Source organism: Panthera tigris, chromosome C1, assembly GCF_018350195.1.
Source record: "Panthera tigris isolate Pti1 chromosome C1, P.tigris_Pti1_mat1.1, whole genome shotgun sequence".
NCBI lineage: Eukaryota > Metazoa > Chordata > Mammalia > Carnivora > Felidae > Panthera > Panthera tigris.
Genome location: NC_056667.1, coordinates 172,397,028 through 172,416,855, shown reverse-complemented (window position 1 = coordinate 172,416,855; position 19,828 = coordinate 172,397,028). Strand labels below are relative to the sequence as shown.

The 19,828-nt window shown below is 37.5% G+C and overlaps 1 protein-coding gene across 3 annotated transcripts in view; it reads right to left on the bottom strand.

The window, feature by feature from the left end:
• Positions 1-19,828, bottom strand: part of ITGAV (integrin subunit alpha V) — a 114,922-nt gene that overhangs the window by 48,812 nt on the left and 46,282 nt on the right. For 2 of the 3 annotated variants that reach the window (XM_042994874.1, XM_007083868.3), the window contains exons 3-4: positions 6,709-6,800; positions 4,189-4,303 (exon numbers count right to left, since the gene is read on the bottom strand). In XM_042994874.1, the coding sequence (XP_042850808.1) occupies positions 4,189-4,303; positions 6,709-6,800 (207 nt within the window). Of the gene's footprint in view, positions 1-4,188; positions 4,304-6,708; positions 6,801-19,828 lie in introns of those variants that run through there. The other variant, XM_042994875.1, reaches the window with a different exon arrangement.

The following is a 19,828-nucleotide window of genomic DNA, read 5'->3' as shown; positions in this document are numbered from 1 at the left end:
TACCCTTTATTTTGTAGTTCTCACAAGGGGACAATTTCTGGACAAGTAGCCAGTTCATTTAGATTAACTCTAATCATGAGTAAAACTGGACCTAGAGCACAGGTAAGGATGAATCTGAAGGCTCTCCCTTGTTTTATTTCGAGGATAACAAGGAACAAAAATACTGCTCTTGAGTTATCAAGCATTTCCTATAGACAATTACAATATGTAAATAATTATGCTTTCATATTACTAAACTTGCCACCCAAACACAGGAACCAAAAATGTCTATTTTCAGTATAACTGAAAGGACAATTTCCAAATATTCCCATCAAAATTTTTGAACCCATTTTAAAACCTGGGAACTGCCCCAAGATTACACACTTAATAACTAAATTTAGAAGTTGTTTTATTAAAGGCCTCAAGAGTGTAATGCTGCCCCAATGTGAATTTTTTTTAACAGGAGGGAATGGGAGAATGTGGGGCTGGGGTTTCCAGTGTCTAGTGAATCATACTGAGGAAGTCTGCTCCGACCTCAAGTTGGCTCTTTATTTCCTTTCTTCAAGTTGTATTTAGGGAACTATTTCAGGCTATTTTTAGAGACATCCCTTTTTGATTATCATACTGTACAGTTATCTCCTTTATTTGGTTTCTCAGAACATCCCAGCAAGAAAACATGACTGTCCTTTAAAATTTTATTAACAGGTACATATTAAACTGAATGTTTATGACAATGTGAAGAATTTTATGTTAACTACAACTATTTCCGTGAAGGCTTTTGTTTTTATTTCTACAGATGAATAATATTTCTCCCATTCATCAAGCCTGACAGCATTATAAATAATATTACTGATTATGACAGTAAGAGCAGTTAATGTTCACAAAGCCCCTTCTGTGAGCCAGGTACTGTATGAAAGCATTTTCCAAGGTATGATTGTTTAAATCCTACAGCAATCCTATGAGAGATACTAGTATTATGCACAGTTTACAGATAAGGAAACTAAGACTTACAGAAACTTAAGTAACTTGACCCCAGTCAACCAGCTAGTAAATAAGAAAGCAAGGATCTGAGCCCAGGTGTGTCCACACCACTAAACTGCACTATCTCAAATCAGCAATGTGCTTGTAATTTCCTGAGTTAACAATCAAGGGGAAAGAAAAGCCAGCTCATTATCATTACTGAGAAAAATCTATGTACACATGTCATCAGAAAGCAGAAGGAACAAAGAAAGGACTCAGTCCGATCACGGAATTAAGAGCATGTAAGTTAAATGATTTGTGGGTCAGGCACTTTTGGAACAGAAAGTCATCTGGCCTATTGTATAAAGCCATTAGGTCACAGATAGTTATGAAAAGCCAAAAGCAAACATAATCAGGAACAAGGAAAATTTTTCACAGACAATGAAGTTTCATGTCCAGCGTGCCCACACAGGTCATGTTGAAAACAAAAGCAAACAAACAACAACCCCCCCACAAACTACCACTACCAAAACAAGCAAAGTTACCAAGAAGTTAGCAACTTAGCCCTTCAAAACTGGCACCCCCATGCAAAATCAATCATTGGTTGAACAATCTATGGAAACACGAAGAAGATACAAAATACAAAAACTCTATCTCTGAAGTCTTTTAACCAAATCAGTGTTTTACTAATAGTGAAAACAAAGGCCCAGAGTGGTTAAGTGTACCACCAATAGCTATCGCCAGGTTGCTGACAAAATGCTAGAATAAACCCAGGTTCTCAGATTCCCACTCCTGAGCATTTCTTCACCTCTCGTCAAGTTGCTCTTTGTAATTTGGGTCTGTACATAGCTTCATATTTCAAAGTTTGAGCCAAAAAACATGTACAGTGATCAATGGATACTGAAAGCCAGATTTATTAGGATGAAAGGCACTCACTTTGATGTTTTAAGGTTATTCTTTTGCTTTTTCTAAGATTTTAGGTTTTATTATTTGATTAACGATCAGCAAACTTTCTGTGAAGGACCATATGGCAAATATTTCAGACTTAGGGGCCAGCCAGTCTCTGTGGCAACTATTTAATTCTCCCTTTATAAACAACATGTAAACAAATGGGTGTGGCTGCTTTCCAATAAAATTTTACTTACAAAAAGAGGCTCACAAGCCAGTTTGCTGACCTGATTTGGATGTTAAATAATTTAGAAAATAAGGGTTAAAATGAGTTTATAATTTTTGTGCCTATATTTACAATTTCTGTGCCTAAACCAAATAAGCAAAAGCATTATGTAACAGATACATCATGCAAATACTGCCTTCATCCTTTAAATACATGTTGAGAAAAAAAAAATGGTCATTATAGAAAAGTCAAAATGAAAAAACAACACTAGCCTAATCTAACAGTATATCCACATGAATGGATCATTTCTAGAATGCTTGCTTTCAGAAGGGTACCAAGTATTTCACATACCCAGAATTATCCAAACCTGTATTCGTGAAAGCACAACGTATTCTTTAAGGAAAAGCTGTGGTTAACCCTGAGGCAATTGAAATGGAAAACATATTCCATTGTTAGTATTTACAAGGGAAGGGCTCGTTTGGAATAAGACAGAACTGGGTTCAAGTCCTCATCAGATCACTCACTACTAAAAGATGTAGGAAAAAATTACTTCCAACAATCTGAATCTCAGTTCCCACATCTATCATGTGAGAATAGGGTGATTTTTACCTTTATGTCCATCACATAAATGGTAAGTTACAAACCTGGCGGGCAAGAGTTAGCTCATTCCTCATAGCTATAAAATTACCTTCTCACAATAGCAACATTTTTGCAATACAGAAATTGCAAACACAAATTTAATCCTCACATTTTCCACATACCAAAAAGACGACAGGACTCTAACCCAAACAGCAACATAAAGGTGGTGATACAGCTGGCGTCAAACACGGAGTATAAACCTGCCAGCCTCCTCTGTGCTGTGATGCGTTGTGCTTTCTGACCAACCCAAATAAACAATGCACTTCTAGGGAGGTACCATTCTTTTGATGTTTACTTCTCACAACATGCAGGGTCAAGTTGGTGGGTGAAGAAGTAAGTGTTAATAAAACCATCTGCAGCTTCTTGGAAGTTCAACTGCTTAAAATTTTAAGGACTGAACAGTTCCTTTGGCCTGGTGTCCCAAGTCACCTAACACAGACGGAAAGAATCTAGCAGTTAACAGTCTTACATGTTAGACTTCTGTTCCTGATTCTCTCTACTAAAGTATCTGGTGACCAATGGAACATAAAAAAAGAAACAGCCTAAAAAGTGCTCTAGATATAAATACCATAAGGCACTTCAGTAAGCTATTTTTACATTTCTTGTAGAAAGAGGATCTGGAGTGGTGGCCACTGACCAAAGACGGGAAGGCAAAAGAACTGGAATCTCCTTTGGAAAAGCACGATCAAAACTGTAAGGACTCAAAATCACCTGTAGTCACCACATGAATTTCATTTGAAATTTCAAATAGTGTGAGACAACAAAGTGAGATCTTTTGGATCATCAAAAGAAGAGTAAGGTTGATAACAGACTGACAAAGAAACTGACTTAAGAGGAGTGCCTGGCTGGCTCAGTTGGTGGAGTGTGTGACTCTTGATTTCAAAGCTGTGAGTTCAAGCCTCATGTTGGGTGTGGAGATTACTTCAAAATAAAATCTTAAAACAAAATTTTTTTAATTAAAAAAATAATAAAAGGAGGCAAATTCAGACTCAGAGTCCTGAGCTCAATGTTTTACCTTCCTATATAAACTCTGGCTGTTTAAGACATATATATGTCTTAAAGACATACATACATACATATATAATATGTGTGTGTGTGTGTGTGTGTGTGTGTATGTATATATTTTAAACATTATACATACATACATATATATATACATATATATGTATATATATATATATATATATTTTTTTTTTTTAAACATTATTAATATAAAGCTCTAGTTCTTAAACTCTGGTATCCATCAAATCGCCTTGAGGAGTTTTCCTAAAAATGCGGGTACACAGGCCTGAGGTAGACCCACTGCATCAGCTTCTTTTGTTTTAGGAAGTCCCGCATCTGTGTTAGAGAAGGTCAATGGAACATCTTTTGACTAACACAACATGTCTACAATTTTTAGACACACACGCGCGCGTGTGCGCACGCACACACACACACTTTTAACAAATTAGGCTTCCCAACCCTCATTTAAAAGTTGGTACGCTTCTTATACATACTTGATCTGCATGGAGCATACTCTACAGTCTTTGCTCCATCCTGAAGAAAGCATGTTCCAACTGGCTCTCTCTCCTGTTTCATTTCAGTCCTCCAGTGGTACAGTGGGGCACAGGCCTGAAATCAAAGGTGGTGGTCCACAACATAAAAATTCCCTGAAAAGATTAGTGTTTCAGACAATCTACACTACCCTGGAATTGAACAACACTTTCTAAGCATTAATAGAAAGTAACCACACCTATCCTATACTATGAATTCCATATCACAACAGTGATAAGTACCTTTTTCACATATTTCATTTTCAAAATGGCAAAATTATTTCATGTAGCACTTTTCTTGATCAGCACTAAGCTGATCGAATCAACATTGTAACTAAATAACATTCTTACACACGTAGACTACACCCCAAATTATAAAGCAAATAATTTATTATTAAGAAAAAAGTAAAAGACTTTGCAGTGCTCATTTGATCTACTTTCCAAATAAATTGTGACCCTTCTGTTTTCAGAGTTATGGATTTTAACGCCATGCACGAGCAGTAGAATAATGTATGCTTTAATAACATAGTAATCTACCAAAATGTAACAGTTTAACTTGCTGGCAAAAAAGTTCAATGAACTTTCTGTAATACTTTTTGAAGCAAAACATTAACACAAATGTTGCAGACTTCAACAGTGGGTTACTCTATGTTTACCCTGAAAAAAGTGAAAGGAGATGATTGTTGCTACTTCTTTATATGTACTTGATGTTTCGTGTACAAGGACTATTTGCACCTGCTTACTTCTGCTTCTTTGCTTTGTGCCTAGAATGACCCACTCTCAACCCCATCCTTGACCTCCAATTAGACACATCCTGTAGAGTTCCTTTGAAATTTCAGCTCCTAAATAAATTCTTCCCTAATGCCCCACCATCATATTTTAAAAAACAGCAATAAATACTATGCAGGTAATTACAACAGGGAAGGGTTTTCTGGGGAAAAGAAATGAAAGCTGAAGTCAGAATGACAAGGAGCTAGCCAAGTGAAAATCAACAAGGAGAGCATAAAACAGGGACAGGGAACAAACACACTAAGGTACTAACTGCAGTGACCTGGCACATGGAAGGGATGAAGATTAGTGTGGCTAAAGCCTGCAAGACGGAGTGAGATGATGCCAAAGAGACAAGAGCCAGTGACCTGGTTGTGGGGACGCTTATAAGCCAGGATAAGCAGGGATTTGAACTCTATCAGTGATGGAAAACCACCTGACGGTTTTAATTAAGAAGATGAAATGCTCTGGTTCACTCTGGGCCTCCTCTGGAAAAAGGATTGCAGAGGAGGAACCGCAGAGGATGGACTACAGGAGAGGAAGCAGAAAGAGGAGATGCGCCACTGCAGGAACCCAGGGAGGTTACAATAGTGGCTGGGTACAGGGTGGAAACAGTGCAGGTGATGATTTCTAGATGGATGTGGGATACATTCTGGAGGCAGAACTGATAGGGCTTGCTGGTGGAGGGGATAGAGAGTCATGGCTGTAAACAGGCTGGGGAAGTTTTATATGGAGAGCATTAACTTTGTGTTTTTTCCTTTCTGATGAAGGGTAACAAGAGTTCTATTTTGGCTATGTTCATTTTGAGTAACACAGGAGATATCCAAATGGAAATGCCATATAGCTAGTTCAGAAACACTTTGAAAATCCAGGGAGAATTAAGAAATAGAGATATAGCTTTAGGGATTATGACATATAGACTGTATTTACAGCCATGGGACAGGATAGGAACAGCCAGGTAAAAGGTGTAGTTAGAGAAGATGGTGGCCCAGAACCCAGCCTAGGACACTCAACACTTAGAAACTGAGCAGAAGAGGAGCTGCTCAAAAAGACAGTGAGGATCAGGCAGGGAGATGGGAGAAAACCAAGAAAGTACAGTGTTCCAGAAGCCAAGGGAAGAAAAGCAGTTCAAAAAGAATGGGCTAACTGACCTCGTTGAATGGTGCTGAGTGGCAAGAAACATTCAACAAGTACCAGTGATTTCAGTGACCTGAAAGCCAAGGGTGACTTTAGCCATGCCTACCTGAGCTTGACTGTGGTTGGGAAAAGAACAGGCAGTGAAGAAGTAGAGGGGATAACTGAAGAAAACACTGAAAAAGTTTCTGAAAAGAGGAGCAAGGAATGTGGCATAGCAGGGGAAAGAGGCAAAGGGAAGGCTGCTGTGTTTTTAAAAAGAGGTATTAGTGCGTGTGATTAATCACAGGCACACTCATCCTGAACCCGGCTGGACAGAAACACCCTGAGGGGAAGGATCAACAAGAGTGGAAAAGGTAACAAGGCAGGAATGAAGGTGGAAAGTATCAGAAAACAAGTCTGTGAAGGGCAGGACAGAGAAGATCTTTGATAGGACGGCCTTTGATCAGGGCTATCTTATCTCATCTTGTCCTGTACACCTGAGCGCACTGAGTTTTACTACTAGCTTTCAAGCAGAAACTTTTCTGTGTTTCCACATAAATTGACAAAACTCACCTACAAGTAAATATCCAAAAGACTTACCAAAATTTTATCCTGTTTTGATCTCACAGATGCTCCAAACCACTGGTGGGACTTAAACTCCAATGGATCATCCTTGGCATAATCTCTGTTGCCTAAGAAAAAAATATATTCTTAGTATAACAGAGTTTATTTCAATCCAGACACACAAAGAGTATGCCTTTGATTAACCAAATTTGATTAATCAAATGCCACATTAGCTATTTATCTCGTGTACTTGATGAATATCAGGAACTTTCAACTAACCAAAGAAATAAAATACAGGATGACTAGAAGTGTCCCAGGGTTGTTATTAACCCCCATTAACTGTAATGCAGATGTGAAAAGGTAATACTAAGTAAAGTTTCCCAGTGGCTAAATTATAAGATAACTATTAAACACTTATAATTACCTACTGTGCTCCTGAAAGTTCTATGATATAAATATATTTATGAAAGCAAAAGGCCTTTGTAAAACACGAGTAGTAAAAGACTAAAGTAAAAGACAAAGATAGCGCAAGTGGCATTATAACACAGGAGTTAGAATCTAGGAGACATGATCTGGCTGGTGGGAAAAAGAATCAGATTTGGTACACTACATGCAAATATTTATTTTCAGTTTACACTTTTGAGAAAATGATTCCCAATGTACTAGCCACCCACGTAAAGTATTGCAAATTAAAAAGAAAGAAAGAAAGAAAGAAAGAAAGAAAGAAAGAAAGAAAGAAAGAAAGAAAAGAAAAGAGAAAGAAAAGAAAAGAAAAGGAAAGGAAAGGGAAGAAAAGAAAAATCCTTTCCATGAGGGGTGCCTGGGTAGCTCAGTCAGTTAAACGTCTGACTCTTGATTTTGGCTCAGGTCATGATCTCACTGTCCACAACATTGAGTCCCACATCCAGCTCCATGCTGACAGCACAGAGCCTGCTTGGGATTCTCTCTCTACCTCTCTCTCTGCCTCTCCCTGCTCACACTCTCTTTCACATGCACATCTCTCTCTCTCTCTCTCTCTCTCTCTCTCGGTCTCTCTCTCAAAAATAAATAAATAAACATTAAAAAAAATCATTTCCATGGAAAAGCTCTTAAATTGATCAAGGAAAGAATTATGGAAACATATCCATAAAGCATTTGGGGAAGGAGAGACTATTTTTCTTGAGAGACTAAAGTCTAGTATGTTCCTCTTAAAATCTATTTATAATAATCATTCTTTACAAACATATATTTCAAGAACTATACTGGACAAAATATAGCAGACAAGGATCAATTTTAAGACTGCCAGCCAATATGTAAATAGTCATCACAAGGTTCATGTTAAATCTATTTCCTAAATCTCACTCATCTAAGGTAGTACTTATGGTTATTCAGTTCCATTCTGGAGACTTAAAACCAACTGAAGATTGAGATTAACCTTGAGATTAATTGAGAATTTCAATAATTCTAGATGTAACACAGACAAGGTAAAGGATATAATACTGTTCACTATACTATTCTTCTTTTTCATTATTTTAAAAAAGTTTTCTTTAATGTGTGAATCTCCAAAGGCCTCTTTCTGTACTCTCAATACAGCTGATTTTTGTCAGTGGTCACAAAAACACATTTTTATAAGTAGGGGGAAGGAGAAATGGAACTTAGCCAGTATATGCCCTTCACCATGAAAACCAAAGTTTCCCAACAGTATGGTTGGCTTGCCTCTGAAGCCTGTGTTCACCAAGCCATCATCACTGGGAACACTACATCTCAGTGACACACAGGTCACTAATCAGTCCATGGACTCACTTACATTTCCCATCCTCCCACAGTTACGTTAAAGCCACATAACTAGTTCTTGCCACGAAGCTAAGAGCAAAAGTGGCAGATGTTGCTTCCTGTTCAAGTAAAAGTGGATATGAGCTCACTAATCACTAAGCAAATGCAAATCAAAACCACAATAAGATATCATCTCACACCAGTTAGGATGGCAATTATCCAAACAAAACAAAACAAAACCCCTAAGATAACAAATGTTGGTAAGGATGTGGAGAAAAGGGAATCCCTGTACACTGTGGGTAGAAATGTAATTGATACAGCCATTAAACACTATGGAGGTTACTCAAGAAATTAAATGTGGAACCACTGCATGACCCAGGAATCCAACTTCTGGGTATATATCCAAAGGAATGAAATTATTATCCTCTAAGGGGTATCTGCACTCCCATGTTCACTGCAGCATTACTCATAATAGTCAAGACATGAAAGCAACCTAAATATCTATTGAAAGATGAATAAAAAAAGGGGCGCCTGGGTGCCTCAGTCGGTTGAGCGTGACTTCGGCTCAGGTCATGATCTCGCGTTCTGTGAGTTCGAGCCCCACATTGGACTCTGTGCTGACAGCTCAGAGCCTGGAGCCTACTTCGGATTCTGTGTCTCCCTCTCTCTCTGCCCCTCCCCGGCTCGTGATCTGTCTCTCTCCCTCTCTCTCTGTCAAAAATAAATAAACATTAAAAAAAAAAACTTAAAAAAAAAAAAGATGAATAAAAAAGAAAATGTGGCATATTCATACAATAGATTATTCAGCCACAAAAAAGAAGATCCTGCCAGTTGAGACAACATGGATGGATCTAGAGACTTAGGCTAAGTAAAATAAGTTAAGACACAGAAAGACAAATACTTCATTATATCACTTATTTGTGCAATCTAAAATAATCAACTCATTAAAAAACAAAACAAAAAAAAATAGATATGAATACTTTGTGTTTTCTCTCTCTCATCCATAAGTCTATAATAGATGGTGGAATCACATGGTACAAAAAACTTCAGCCAAAGGTGTTTTTTTTTTTTATTTTTTTATTTTTTTTTAAGTTTATTTATTTTTGAGACAGAGAGAGACAGAGCATGAACGGGGGAGGGTCAGAGAGAGAGGGAGACACAGAATCGGAAGCAGGCTCCAGGCTCTGAGCCATCAGCCCAGAGCCCGACGCGGGGCTCGAACTCACGGGCCGCAAGATCGTGGCCTGAGCCGAAGTCGGACGCTTAACCGACTGAGCCACCCAGGCGCCCTCAGCCAAAGGTTTTAAAATGTAAGAACAGCCAAATTCCCCATACTCAATGATGACATGAGCAAGAAATAGTCTTCTTTTTAAGTGAGTGAGATGTGGGATTTTGTTTATAAAGCATGTTGTTACTGAAGTATATAGCCTAGCACAGCTTGAGTAATATACATTCTGCTATTTCCAAAAGGGCCTGACCAAAAACTACAAAGCTTAGCCGCTAGGCAGACTGGGTTCACCTGATAATTTTTCAAGGATTTAAACCATAAAATGTATGGTTACAAGTTACTTAATATAAACTTTTTATTCCACTGCAAGCTACCTGTTCTCTTACTGTGCTGCAGACTCTATTCTATTCCTTTCTACAAAGGAAATTAAGTTATTTTCCTCCTTATATTAATGAAGCAGGAGAAATACACTACAACTGTGAAAGAAACAGCTGGTGCTCAGAAAGATTCACTTCCACTCACTGTCCCTTGAGGCCACAGATAAACTCAGGTAATCTTAGCCTAAGGGAATTGAGTTTATGAGCTAATAATGCATGTGAACTGAAAAGTGCAACATGCTCAGAACTGCTACTTCCTGCTTCTGCTTTCAGGTAAGACAAAGCCTTTTCAGCAAGACCCTAAACTATGTCCAACTAGAACCAAAGCTTTTCTTTTTTTATATATTTTGTTAATGTTTATTTATTTTATTTTATTTTTTAAAATTTTTTTAATGTTTATTTATTTTTGAGACAGAAAGACACAGAGCATGAATGGGGGAGGGGCAGAGAGAGAGGGAGACACAGAATCGGAAGCAGGCTCCAGGCTCTGAGCCATCAGCCCAGAGCCTGACGTGGGGCTCGAACTCACAAACCGTGAGATCGTGACCTGAGTTGAAGTCGGACGCTCAACCGACTGAGCCACCCAGGCGCCCCATGTTAATGTTTATTTTTGAGAGAGAGAGAGAGAGAGAGAGAGAGAGAAAGAGAGAGAGCACTTGAGCAGGGGAGAGGCAGAGAGAGAAGAAGACACAGAATCCAAAGCAGGCTCCAGGCTCTGAGCTGTCAGCACAGAGCCAGACACAGGGCTCAAACCCATGAAGTGGGAGATCATGACCTGAGCTAAAGTTGGATGCTTAACCAACTGAGCTACGCAGGCACCCCGCAAAGCTTTCCTTTATTAGAGGAAATCTTAGGCTGTACCACATCAGAAAGATTCAAATTAAGGCTCCATATAATTTCTCATAATCTTTAAAACTGACATTTACAAAAAAAAAAACGATGCAGAACCAAAATCATGATATTCTTAATGCAATTTTTCCTGCCTACAAGACCTAATACAGATTCCTCAAAAATGTCAATGTCATAAAAAACAAAATAGTAGGGAAGATTCAATATTAAAAGAGAACAATGAGGGGCTAATTGCTAAATTAACTGATGAACCCTCCAGAAAATGGTGTGTAATATATATACTGATTATTTAGTTAGTTGGTAATCATGATCCTGAGATCAAGACCTATGCTGAGATCAAGAACCAGATGCTTAATCAACTGAACCACCCAGGGACCCCTAAGATATATTTATTTTTTATGTAAGAGTTCCCTTCCCCTCAGCCCCCAGTCTCTTGAACAAGTCACATTCATTCCCATTTGCAAGCCTTTGTTACCATGGCCCCCTAACCTTAAAAACTTTTATTCCTTTCACTATTGATTCAAACCCTTCAGTTGTGGGGCTCCTGCGTGGCTCAGTGGTTGAGCGTCCAACTTCAGCTTAGGTCATGATCTCACGGTTCATGAGTTCAAGCCCTATATCGGGCTCTGTGCTGACAGCTCCGAGCCTGGAACCTGCTTTGGATTCTGTGTCTCCCTCTCTCTCTCTGCCCTTCCCCGCTAGTAGTGCTCTCTCTGTCAAACACAAATAAACATTAAAAATTTAAAATTTAAAATTAAAAAAAAAAAAAAAAACCTTCAGTTGTAGCTGTCCATTCATGATGCTAAGGGATGATGAAACAGGGAGTCTGACCCTAAGGAAATACCTAACAAGGAGACAATCATAGGAACAAGCCCTTATGGTAGAACAATGGCACAGGAATGTGTGAAATGTTACGGGAAGAGGGTGGCAAAGTACAAGGAAGAGAAAGCTTTCTGGGCCAAGGGAAAATCTTGTGGCCAGAGATTAAAGAGTGGATATACTTGGATTTTTTACAAAACTGTGAGTTGTTGGCTATGACCAGAAAGAAGGATCAGGAGGGGAGTGGTTATCAAGAGCTTTGCTGCCATGCTAAGAACGGGCTGCATGGGGTTTTTGAATTGCCCTCTATGCCCAGCAATTGTTCTTTAACTGTATTCCTGAAGGCTGAAGAGAAGTTTCCTCTTTATATAGTATTATCCAGTTTTCCATTGAAAAACTGTCACCATGATTCCTTTTTTTCTGAAGAAATAGACTCTTCTCCAAATCTGCATGTGGTAGCAACATGGTAGGATACTGCTCTGCGCTAACACCATGTGCTTCTCATTCGCTACCACGTTTTATTTATTTTAAACAATCAAAAACATTCACTGCTATAATGATTAGGATACCTGCCTTTGCAGTTAAATAGGTTTAGCTTAAGCTAGAAAAGGTCATGAAACAGAATTACAAATTTTACAATTTTCTGTTTTGTTTTCATCATCACATATTGTGGAGCACAAAAATCCATAGCTTTCTCCATTTGGCAAGCTATTTCCCCCAAAAGTTTTTAATGAGAGTGAAGGACCACCAATCAAATGTGAAAAAAACATCAGGCAATGCGGCTTTTTTTGATAACACAAAATGCATTTGAAACACCTGGAGCTTTACTAAAACTTTGGTACGGCCAAAAACCAAACAGCCATGTCTTAAGTAACATATGATTAAATGTGTTTTCAATTATATTACCAAACAAAAGGAGTAAAATATATTTGGTTATAATGCATTGGCATACATCGGTATCCAAAACTTAGGCAAGAGTCCTCAAGGAAACATGTATTACCCGTTGCTTTAAGTGTCTTGAGTTTCAACAGGGTCACAACCTCAGATTACCCAATTTTTGAGAAGTTTCCTAAATAGGAAGTTTTCCTTTATCAATCTTAACTCTTTTCCCAGAGACCAAGTCTTAAAATGCTTGACTCAGGCAGAAGTTTTGCTCAGAGGAAGTGTGAACAAAGAAGGGGTGAGGAGAAAAAAAAGAAAAGTGTGCTCTCTGAACTGACAAGGAGTTCATTCATAATCTGGCTAAAACTGGCAGCTATTCTGGGGCCTCAGTGAAGTAAACATTTTGAGTCACAGCCCTGAAGTCACCATTTCAAGTGATGCTGGAACATCACAGGCTGCTTGGCCCATGCCACCAACCTCAGAAGGGAAATTAGACCCAGAGAACTACAGATACTGCAGTGATGAAAGAAATGTCTCCTCAGGCAACAGTCAAGAAAGCACAAAGATTTCTACCCATAGTTCTGTGAAATACCTTGGAAGACTAGCTTGCTCTCCCAAGTAAATCAAAGGGGAAAAGAGTGTCTCACACATAGTGAAAATGAGAAGAAACCACCCTGAATTAAAAAAAAGTGGCATGAAACTAACTCTCTATTAGTCACTTTCAAAAATACACAGGGGAAAATGTTGCAGAGAAACTTGACATTATTTAGCAAGTAAATCAGTAGAGGCCTGAAAATTTAATATCTTTTTGTGCCAGCTTTTAAATCTGTCAATGGCATTTTATTAGACTCCCGTGATTGAAGACTTGAGGACAGAGCATATTGAGCAGAGCAAACTTTAGACTCTGTCCCCTGCTTAATGGTCAGCTCTTCTCATTTCCTCTCATTCCCTCAGGGTGTTTCAGAAGACACTGTCAACATTCAGCTTGCTCTGGAGGGGATGCTTTTTTAAGACAAAGTTACTTTATCACCCTAGAGTCAATTTTGTTTTTTGTTTCTTCCTTTCACACCTAAAGAATACCCTTTGGAGCAACAAGATTATGTCATCTTTTGTGAAAAGGCCAAAGTGAAAAAGAAAGCCAAAGCATAAGAAAAGCAAGGCAATAAACCTCTATTTGGAAGTTACTTCTGTTTTTAATCATTTGGTTCCTATTTATAATTATAGGACTCTATGAATAATGAAATTATTTAGGTCCCTCAGAGAGCTTATTCTTTGCTCAAGAAAAGTGACTATGAACACAATGTAACATATAGCATCATGATACCTATAGTTAATAATACTGTAGTGTACAGAAGTGCTAATCCATAGGGGCACATGTACGCCAATATTTACAGCAGCACTATCAACAATAGCCAAATTATGGAAAGAGCCAAAATGTCCATCAACTGATGAATAGATAAAGAAGATGTGGTTTATATATACAATGGAATACTACTTGGCAATGAGAAAGAATGAGATCTGGTCATTTGCGGCAACGTGGATGGAACTGGAGGGTATTATGCTGAGTGAAATAAGTCAGCAGAGAAACACAGATATCATATGTTTTCACTCATATGTGGATCTTGAGAAACTTAACAGAAGACCATGGAGGAAGGGAAGGGGAAAAAAATAGTTTTAAACAGAGAGGGAGGGAGGCAAAACCGTTAACAGGCTCCTAAATACAGAGAACAAACTGAGGGTTGATGAGGGGCGGGGAGAGGGGAAAATGGGTGATGGGCACTGAGGAGGGCACTTGTTGGGATGAGCACTGGGTGTTGTATGTAAGCGGCAAATCATGGGAATCTACTCCCAAAGCTAGGAGCACATTGTATACACTGTATGTTAGCTAACTTACATTAAAATAATAAATAAATAAATAAATAAAAATAAAAATAAAAATAAAAATAAAAATAATACTGTATTGTGTATTTTAAAGTTACTCAGAGAGTAGATCTTAAAAGCTCTCAGAATAAGAAAAAAAGGTTCTGTAACTATGTATGGTGACAGATGTTAATTAATCCTATTGCAGTGATCATTTTGCAATATATACATTATGTTGCATATATCATTATATTGTATACCTGAAACTAGTATATCAATTATACTTCAATAAAAACAAAATGAAACAGTGCCACCCCACTGTCATCCTTTAATAAAATAGACAATTTACAGGCTTCTTTAAGCAGCTTTTTACCTCAACCATCACTTTTTGCTCAGTTGTACTTCATGCAACAAATTTGCCTCAAAGAAAACTCTGCCAATATTGTTTGCTTATTTATGTGAAAATCAACAGGCCGGAGGAAATCTCTTTGATCATTCATTTAAAGAAATAGATCATGTACCTCTTATGTATACATGCAAGGAATATAGCAGTAAATGAGACAGATAAGGTCCCTGCTTTCAAGGAGAGACATAATAAACAAATAATTATATAAGATACTTCCAGAAAGTCACAAAAGCTATAAAAGAAATCTGAGAGAAAACAATGAAGAGGTGGTCAGACAGTGCTGGTATTTGTAACCTAATGCTATTGTAAAATAATGTACTGATTTGGAACTGCAAATATTAAGATACGATTAACACCTCTGAAATCTGAGTGTGTATTATAGCCAATGGTGACTTAAAATGAGCAGCGTGTTTTAATAATACATATAGCACCGTTTAACATCAATGGCACTATTACATTTATAGTCAACTGATTTTTTTAAAGGTGCCAAGGAAATTCAATGGGAAAGAAATAGTATTTTTCAACAAATGGTGCTGGGACAATTGGATAGCCTTATATAGGCAAAAAGATTCATGAGGAACCCTATCTTAAACCTTACCAAAGCAAAACAAACACAAATAGATCACAGACTTAAAGTAAGAGAGCTAAACCTATAAAATGCTATAAGAAAACAGGAATAAACCTTCAAATTTACATAAGGCAAGATCTAGAAAACCAAAGTCCAAGAGATAAAAGGTTGATAAATTAGACTTAACAAAATTTTAAACTTTTGACCTTCAAAAAATATCATACAGAAAAGTGAAAAGACAACCCACAGAATGAGAAAATATCAACAAAGCCTATTTTCAAAAGGAGACTTGTATCCACAATGAACACTCATACACACACACACACACACACACACACACACACACACACAAACCCCTTTTCCTTGCAACTAAAGGTTTTTTTTTAAACCCAGTTAAAAATAGACAGGGAACCTGAATAGATATTTCTCCAAAGGAGATAAACAGATGCCCAACAAGTACCTGAAAAGATGTTCTACATCATTAGCTGTCAGGTCAACACAAATCAAAATCACAATGAAATGCCACTTTCATACTCACTAGGATGGCTGGAATTAAAAAAAGATAAAATAACACGTCCATACGGATGTGGAGAAACTGGAATCCTCACACACTGCTAGCAGGAATGTAAAATTGGTGTGGTCAATTTTTGAAATAGTTTGGCAGTTTCTTGAAAAGTTAAACACAGAGTTACTATATGACCTAACAATTCCACTCATAGGTATTCATCCAAGAGAAACAAAAACATATGCCCAAAGACTCGTACGTGAATGTTCATAGCAGCATTGTTTACAGGAACCAAAAAGTAGAAACAACCCAAATGTACATTTACTGGTGACAGTTTAAACAAGGAAGGGATCAAGGAATGCTTCTGGGCAATAGAACAGGAAAGGAGCATTTACACATGTGGATGAACCGCCAGACGCAAAAGACCACATAGTGTATCATTCTATTTATATGAAATATCCAGAGAAGGGATATATACAGACACAGAAAGTAGATTTGTGACTACTTAGGGTTAGGGGTGCAAATGCGAGAGTGGCTGATAATGAACATGAGGTGTTTCTTTTCAAGGTGAGATACATGCTCTGGAATTACATTGTTATCTGTAAAACTATATAGTAAAATTCATTGAATTGTACACTTAAAAATGGTACACAGGTGAATTTTATGGTAAATTATATCTCAATAAAGCTGTTTTAAAAAGCAATGACGGGGGCACCTGGGTGGCTCAGTTGGTTAAGCATCCGGCTTCGGCTCAGGTCATGATCTCACAGTTTGTGAGTTCGAGCCCTGCATCAGGCTCTGTGCTGACAGCTTAGAGCCTGGAGCCTGCTTCGAATTCTGTGTCTCCTTCTCTCTCTGCTCCTACCCCATTCATGCTCTGTCTCTCTCTCTCTCTCCTTCAAAAATAAATAAAAACATTTAAAAAAAATTTTTTTAAAAAGCAAATGACAAACTTGTCAAGTGCAAAGACAGCTGCAACACTAAGCAAAAATGTATATATAATAAAGACCTCTTTTCAAAATGGACAGAAATAAACAGATGCATTAGTCGGGTAACAGATCAAGAATAACAACAGGGGAGACGGGGTGGTTCAGTCAGTTGAGCTACAGACCTTGGCTTAGGTCATGATCTCATGGTGGATTTGAGCACCACATCAGGCTGTGCTGACAGCTCACAGCCTGGAGCCTGCTTTGGATGCTGTATCTCCTTCTCTTTGCTCTTCCCCGACTCATACTCTCTCTCTCACAAAAATAAAAAAAAAAAACATTAAAAAAATTATTTAAAAAAAGAGTAAGAACAGATAATACAAAAAAAAAATACAAAGAGCTAATAAACATGAGGAAAGACTTAACCTCACTAGAAATCAGAAATATAAATTAAAACAAATGTTTCACCTGTGGGACTAAGAAAGCCTAGGAATGTCTGGTTCAGGGATAGGTTGTTATCATTTTTTTCCTACTTAGCAAATATGTATCAGAAGTATGTTAAAAAACACATTTATTTCATTGGCTTCTAAGTCTCATTTCTAAAAATCCTAAATAAAAATACCAACAAGCCTTAATAAGCATGTTTGCTTTGTTAACAATAGTTTTCAAAAGCAGCAAAATGTCCAATAGTAGACTGACCAAGTTATAATTTTATGTATTTGTGTACACACACACACACACACACACACACAAAGTATATACATAGGCCACAAGATACATACACAAACATGCTATACACACACATACAAATATATCTTATGGACACTAGTTTCCTGGGTGGTTGGGATTTTTTTACCTCTTGATGTTTTCTTAATTATTCAATCAATGAATATGAATTATTTGTATGTTTCAAAGGTGACGAAAAAGTAGTGTGGATATATATCCACTAATCTTCACATATAAAGCTTTAGTTATGAGCTTCTACATCCCCTCTTAATCGACTTTATTATGGTCACACTTTCATCTCCCACACATTAAAGCAGTTTTAGCTCACAAAATTCAAGAAAATTTAGTAAACTGAATAAACCTTACTATTCTTATTCCTCTATTCTGTTTTAGAGTCAAACTATAGAGCAGAATATTGCAAAATATAATTCATCAAAAAAAATAAAAATAAAAATTCTAGAAATTACTGAAGACCAAAATGGAGGTTAATGATTTGACTTAGTAACAAAATACAGTTTCTTTTTTTTTTTTAATGCTTATTTATTTTTGAGAGAGAGAGAGAAAGAGACAGAGTGCGAGTGGAGGAGGGCAGAGAGAGAGGGAGACACAGAATCCAAAGCAGGCTCCAGGCGTCGATCTGTCAGCACAGAGCCTGACATGGGGCTCGAACTCAAGAACTGCAAAATCATGACCTGAGTCAAAGTCAGGTGCTTAACCAACTGAGCTACCCAGGTGTCCCTACAGTTTCTTAATTTAAGAAATTCTGATAGATAATATGTAGCAGTTATATATTAGTATTAATGGAAGGGTGATTTGCTTTATAAACTTCAAAATGTCTTTAAAAGTCTCTAGAAGCATAATTGTATTGACTCAAAACACGAGAGAATAATCCCTAACCTCAAAGTGTTTGGAGTTACAGACAACTGAAAAACTAATTATTTGTGAACATAAAAATAAGTTCTGAAATCACAATCTATGAACATGAGAAACTGTTACTAATTCTAACACAGAGGTGTCGAGAAACATCTTTTGTATAAAATTAAATGTAATTGTTTTCCAAAAGCAAACAAGAAGAGAGTTAAAAGTAGAGCCAGAAGAAAACATGATGAAGCTTGTTTCTCTGGGGTTGGTATTTATTTATTTACTGAGTTATGACTACCACAAGGAACAAAGAATCAAAATCTCCTTCTCCTTCCATGAGTAATTCTGATGGCTCTGCTGGAGCCAGCACAAAGAATACAGGCCCTTTGAAAACATCCATTGCTTTATCAATGCTGGTTTGTTTTTTCCTAGAGATGAGAAGGAATGATCCTGAAAGCATTTAACAGTTTTAAACACCAAGTCTTTACTGAAGATTTAAAAAAAAAAAAAAAAAAAAAGCCGAGTCAAGTTAAGTCTTAAAATAATGAGTCAGGTCAAAGCGAGCCAGGGAAAAGATGGATTTTAAGGGACCCTATGAATCTACTTTTGGTGAAACACTTAAAGTGTTACTAACTGCATGAGTATTAGTTGACTAGTAATAAAAGAATTAGATTAATTGATTTTTAGGTTGCCTCCCAGCTCTCCCATTAATGGAATTCTGCACCAAGGGATGACAGGTTATACCAAGAGAAACAGTTTCATTCACGAAACACAAATTCCTGGGGGTGTCTGGCTGGTTCAGTGGGCACAGCATGCGACCCTTAATATTGGGGTCATGAGTTCAAGGCCCACGTTGGGCCTAGAGCCTACTTTGAAAAAAAAAATTCCTTAGATTTATTTTGTATTAACAAGGGTAGGGACTCTATTTTTCTTTGTGTTTTTAACTTCCTAATCTGTAGTCCTGTCACAACTGTAGAAAGACCTAGACGCAACACTGAAAGAAAATGTACAAAGTCAAACTTAAGCTGTTTTTGAGACGGCCTGATTATTTTTATTGCAATGAATGCGAAATTGAATGGCACAGAGGCCAGAGAGCAGCTGAAAGTTTTCTATTTGCTATTAAATACAAAGTGTAGTAATAACATCTAGAAAATATTCCACAGCGTTTTCTTTACCAGAGAACCAGCAAGGCCAGTTTGTGGGTTTGCCCACAGCCTACAGCCAGGCCCTTCTGGGAATAAGTGCTGAGTGTTCCAGCAAACTGTTTTGGGTAGACAGGGGAGTAACCTGACTTGTGACCTTCTCTAGGACAGATACTGTTAATGAGAGGTGACACTCATTCACTGAATTTGGAACACAAATGTAGAAGCTTCTCCTGTTTTTAAGAGACATGTTTA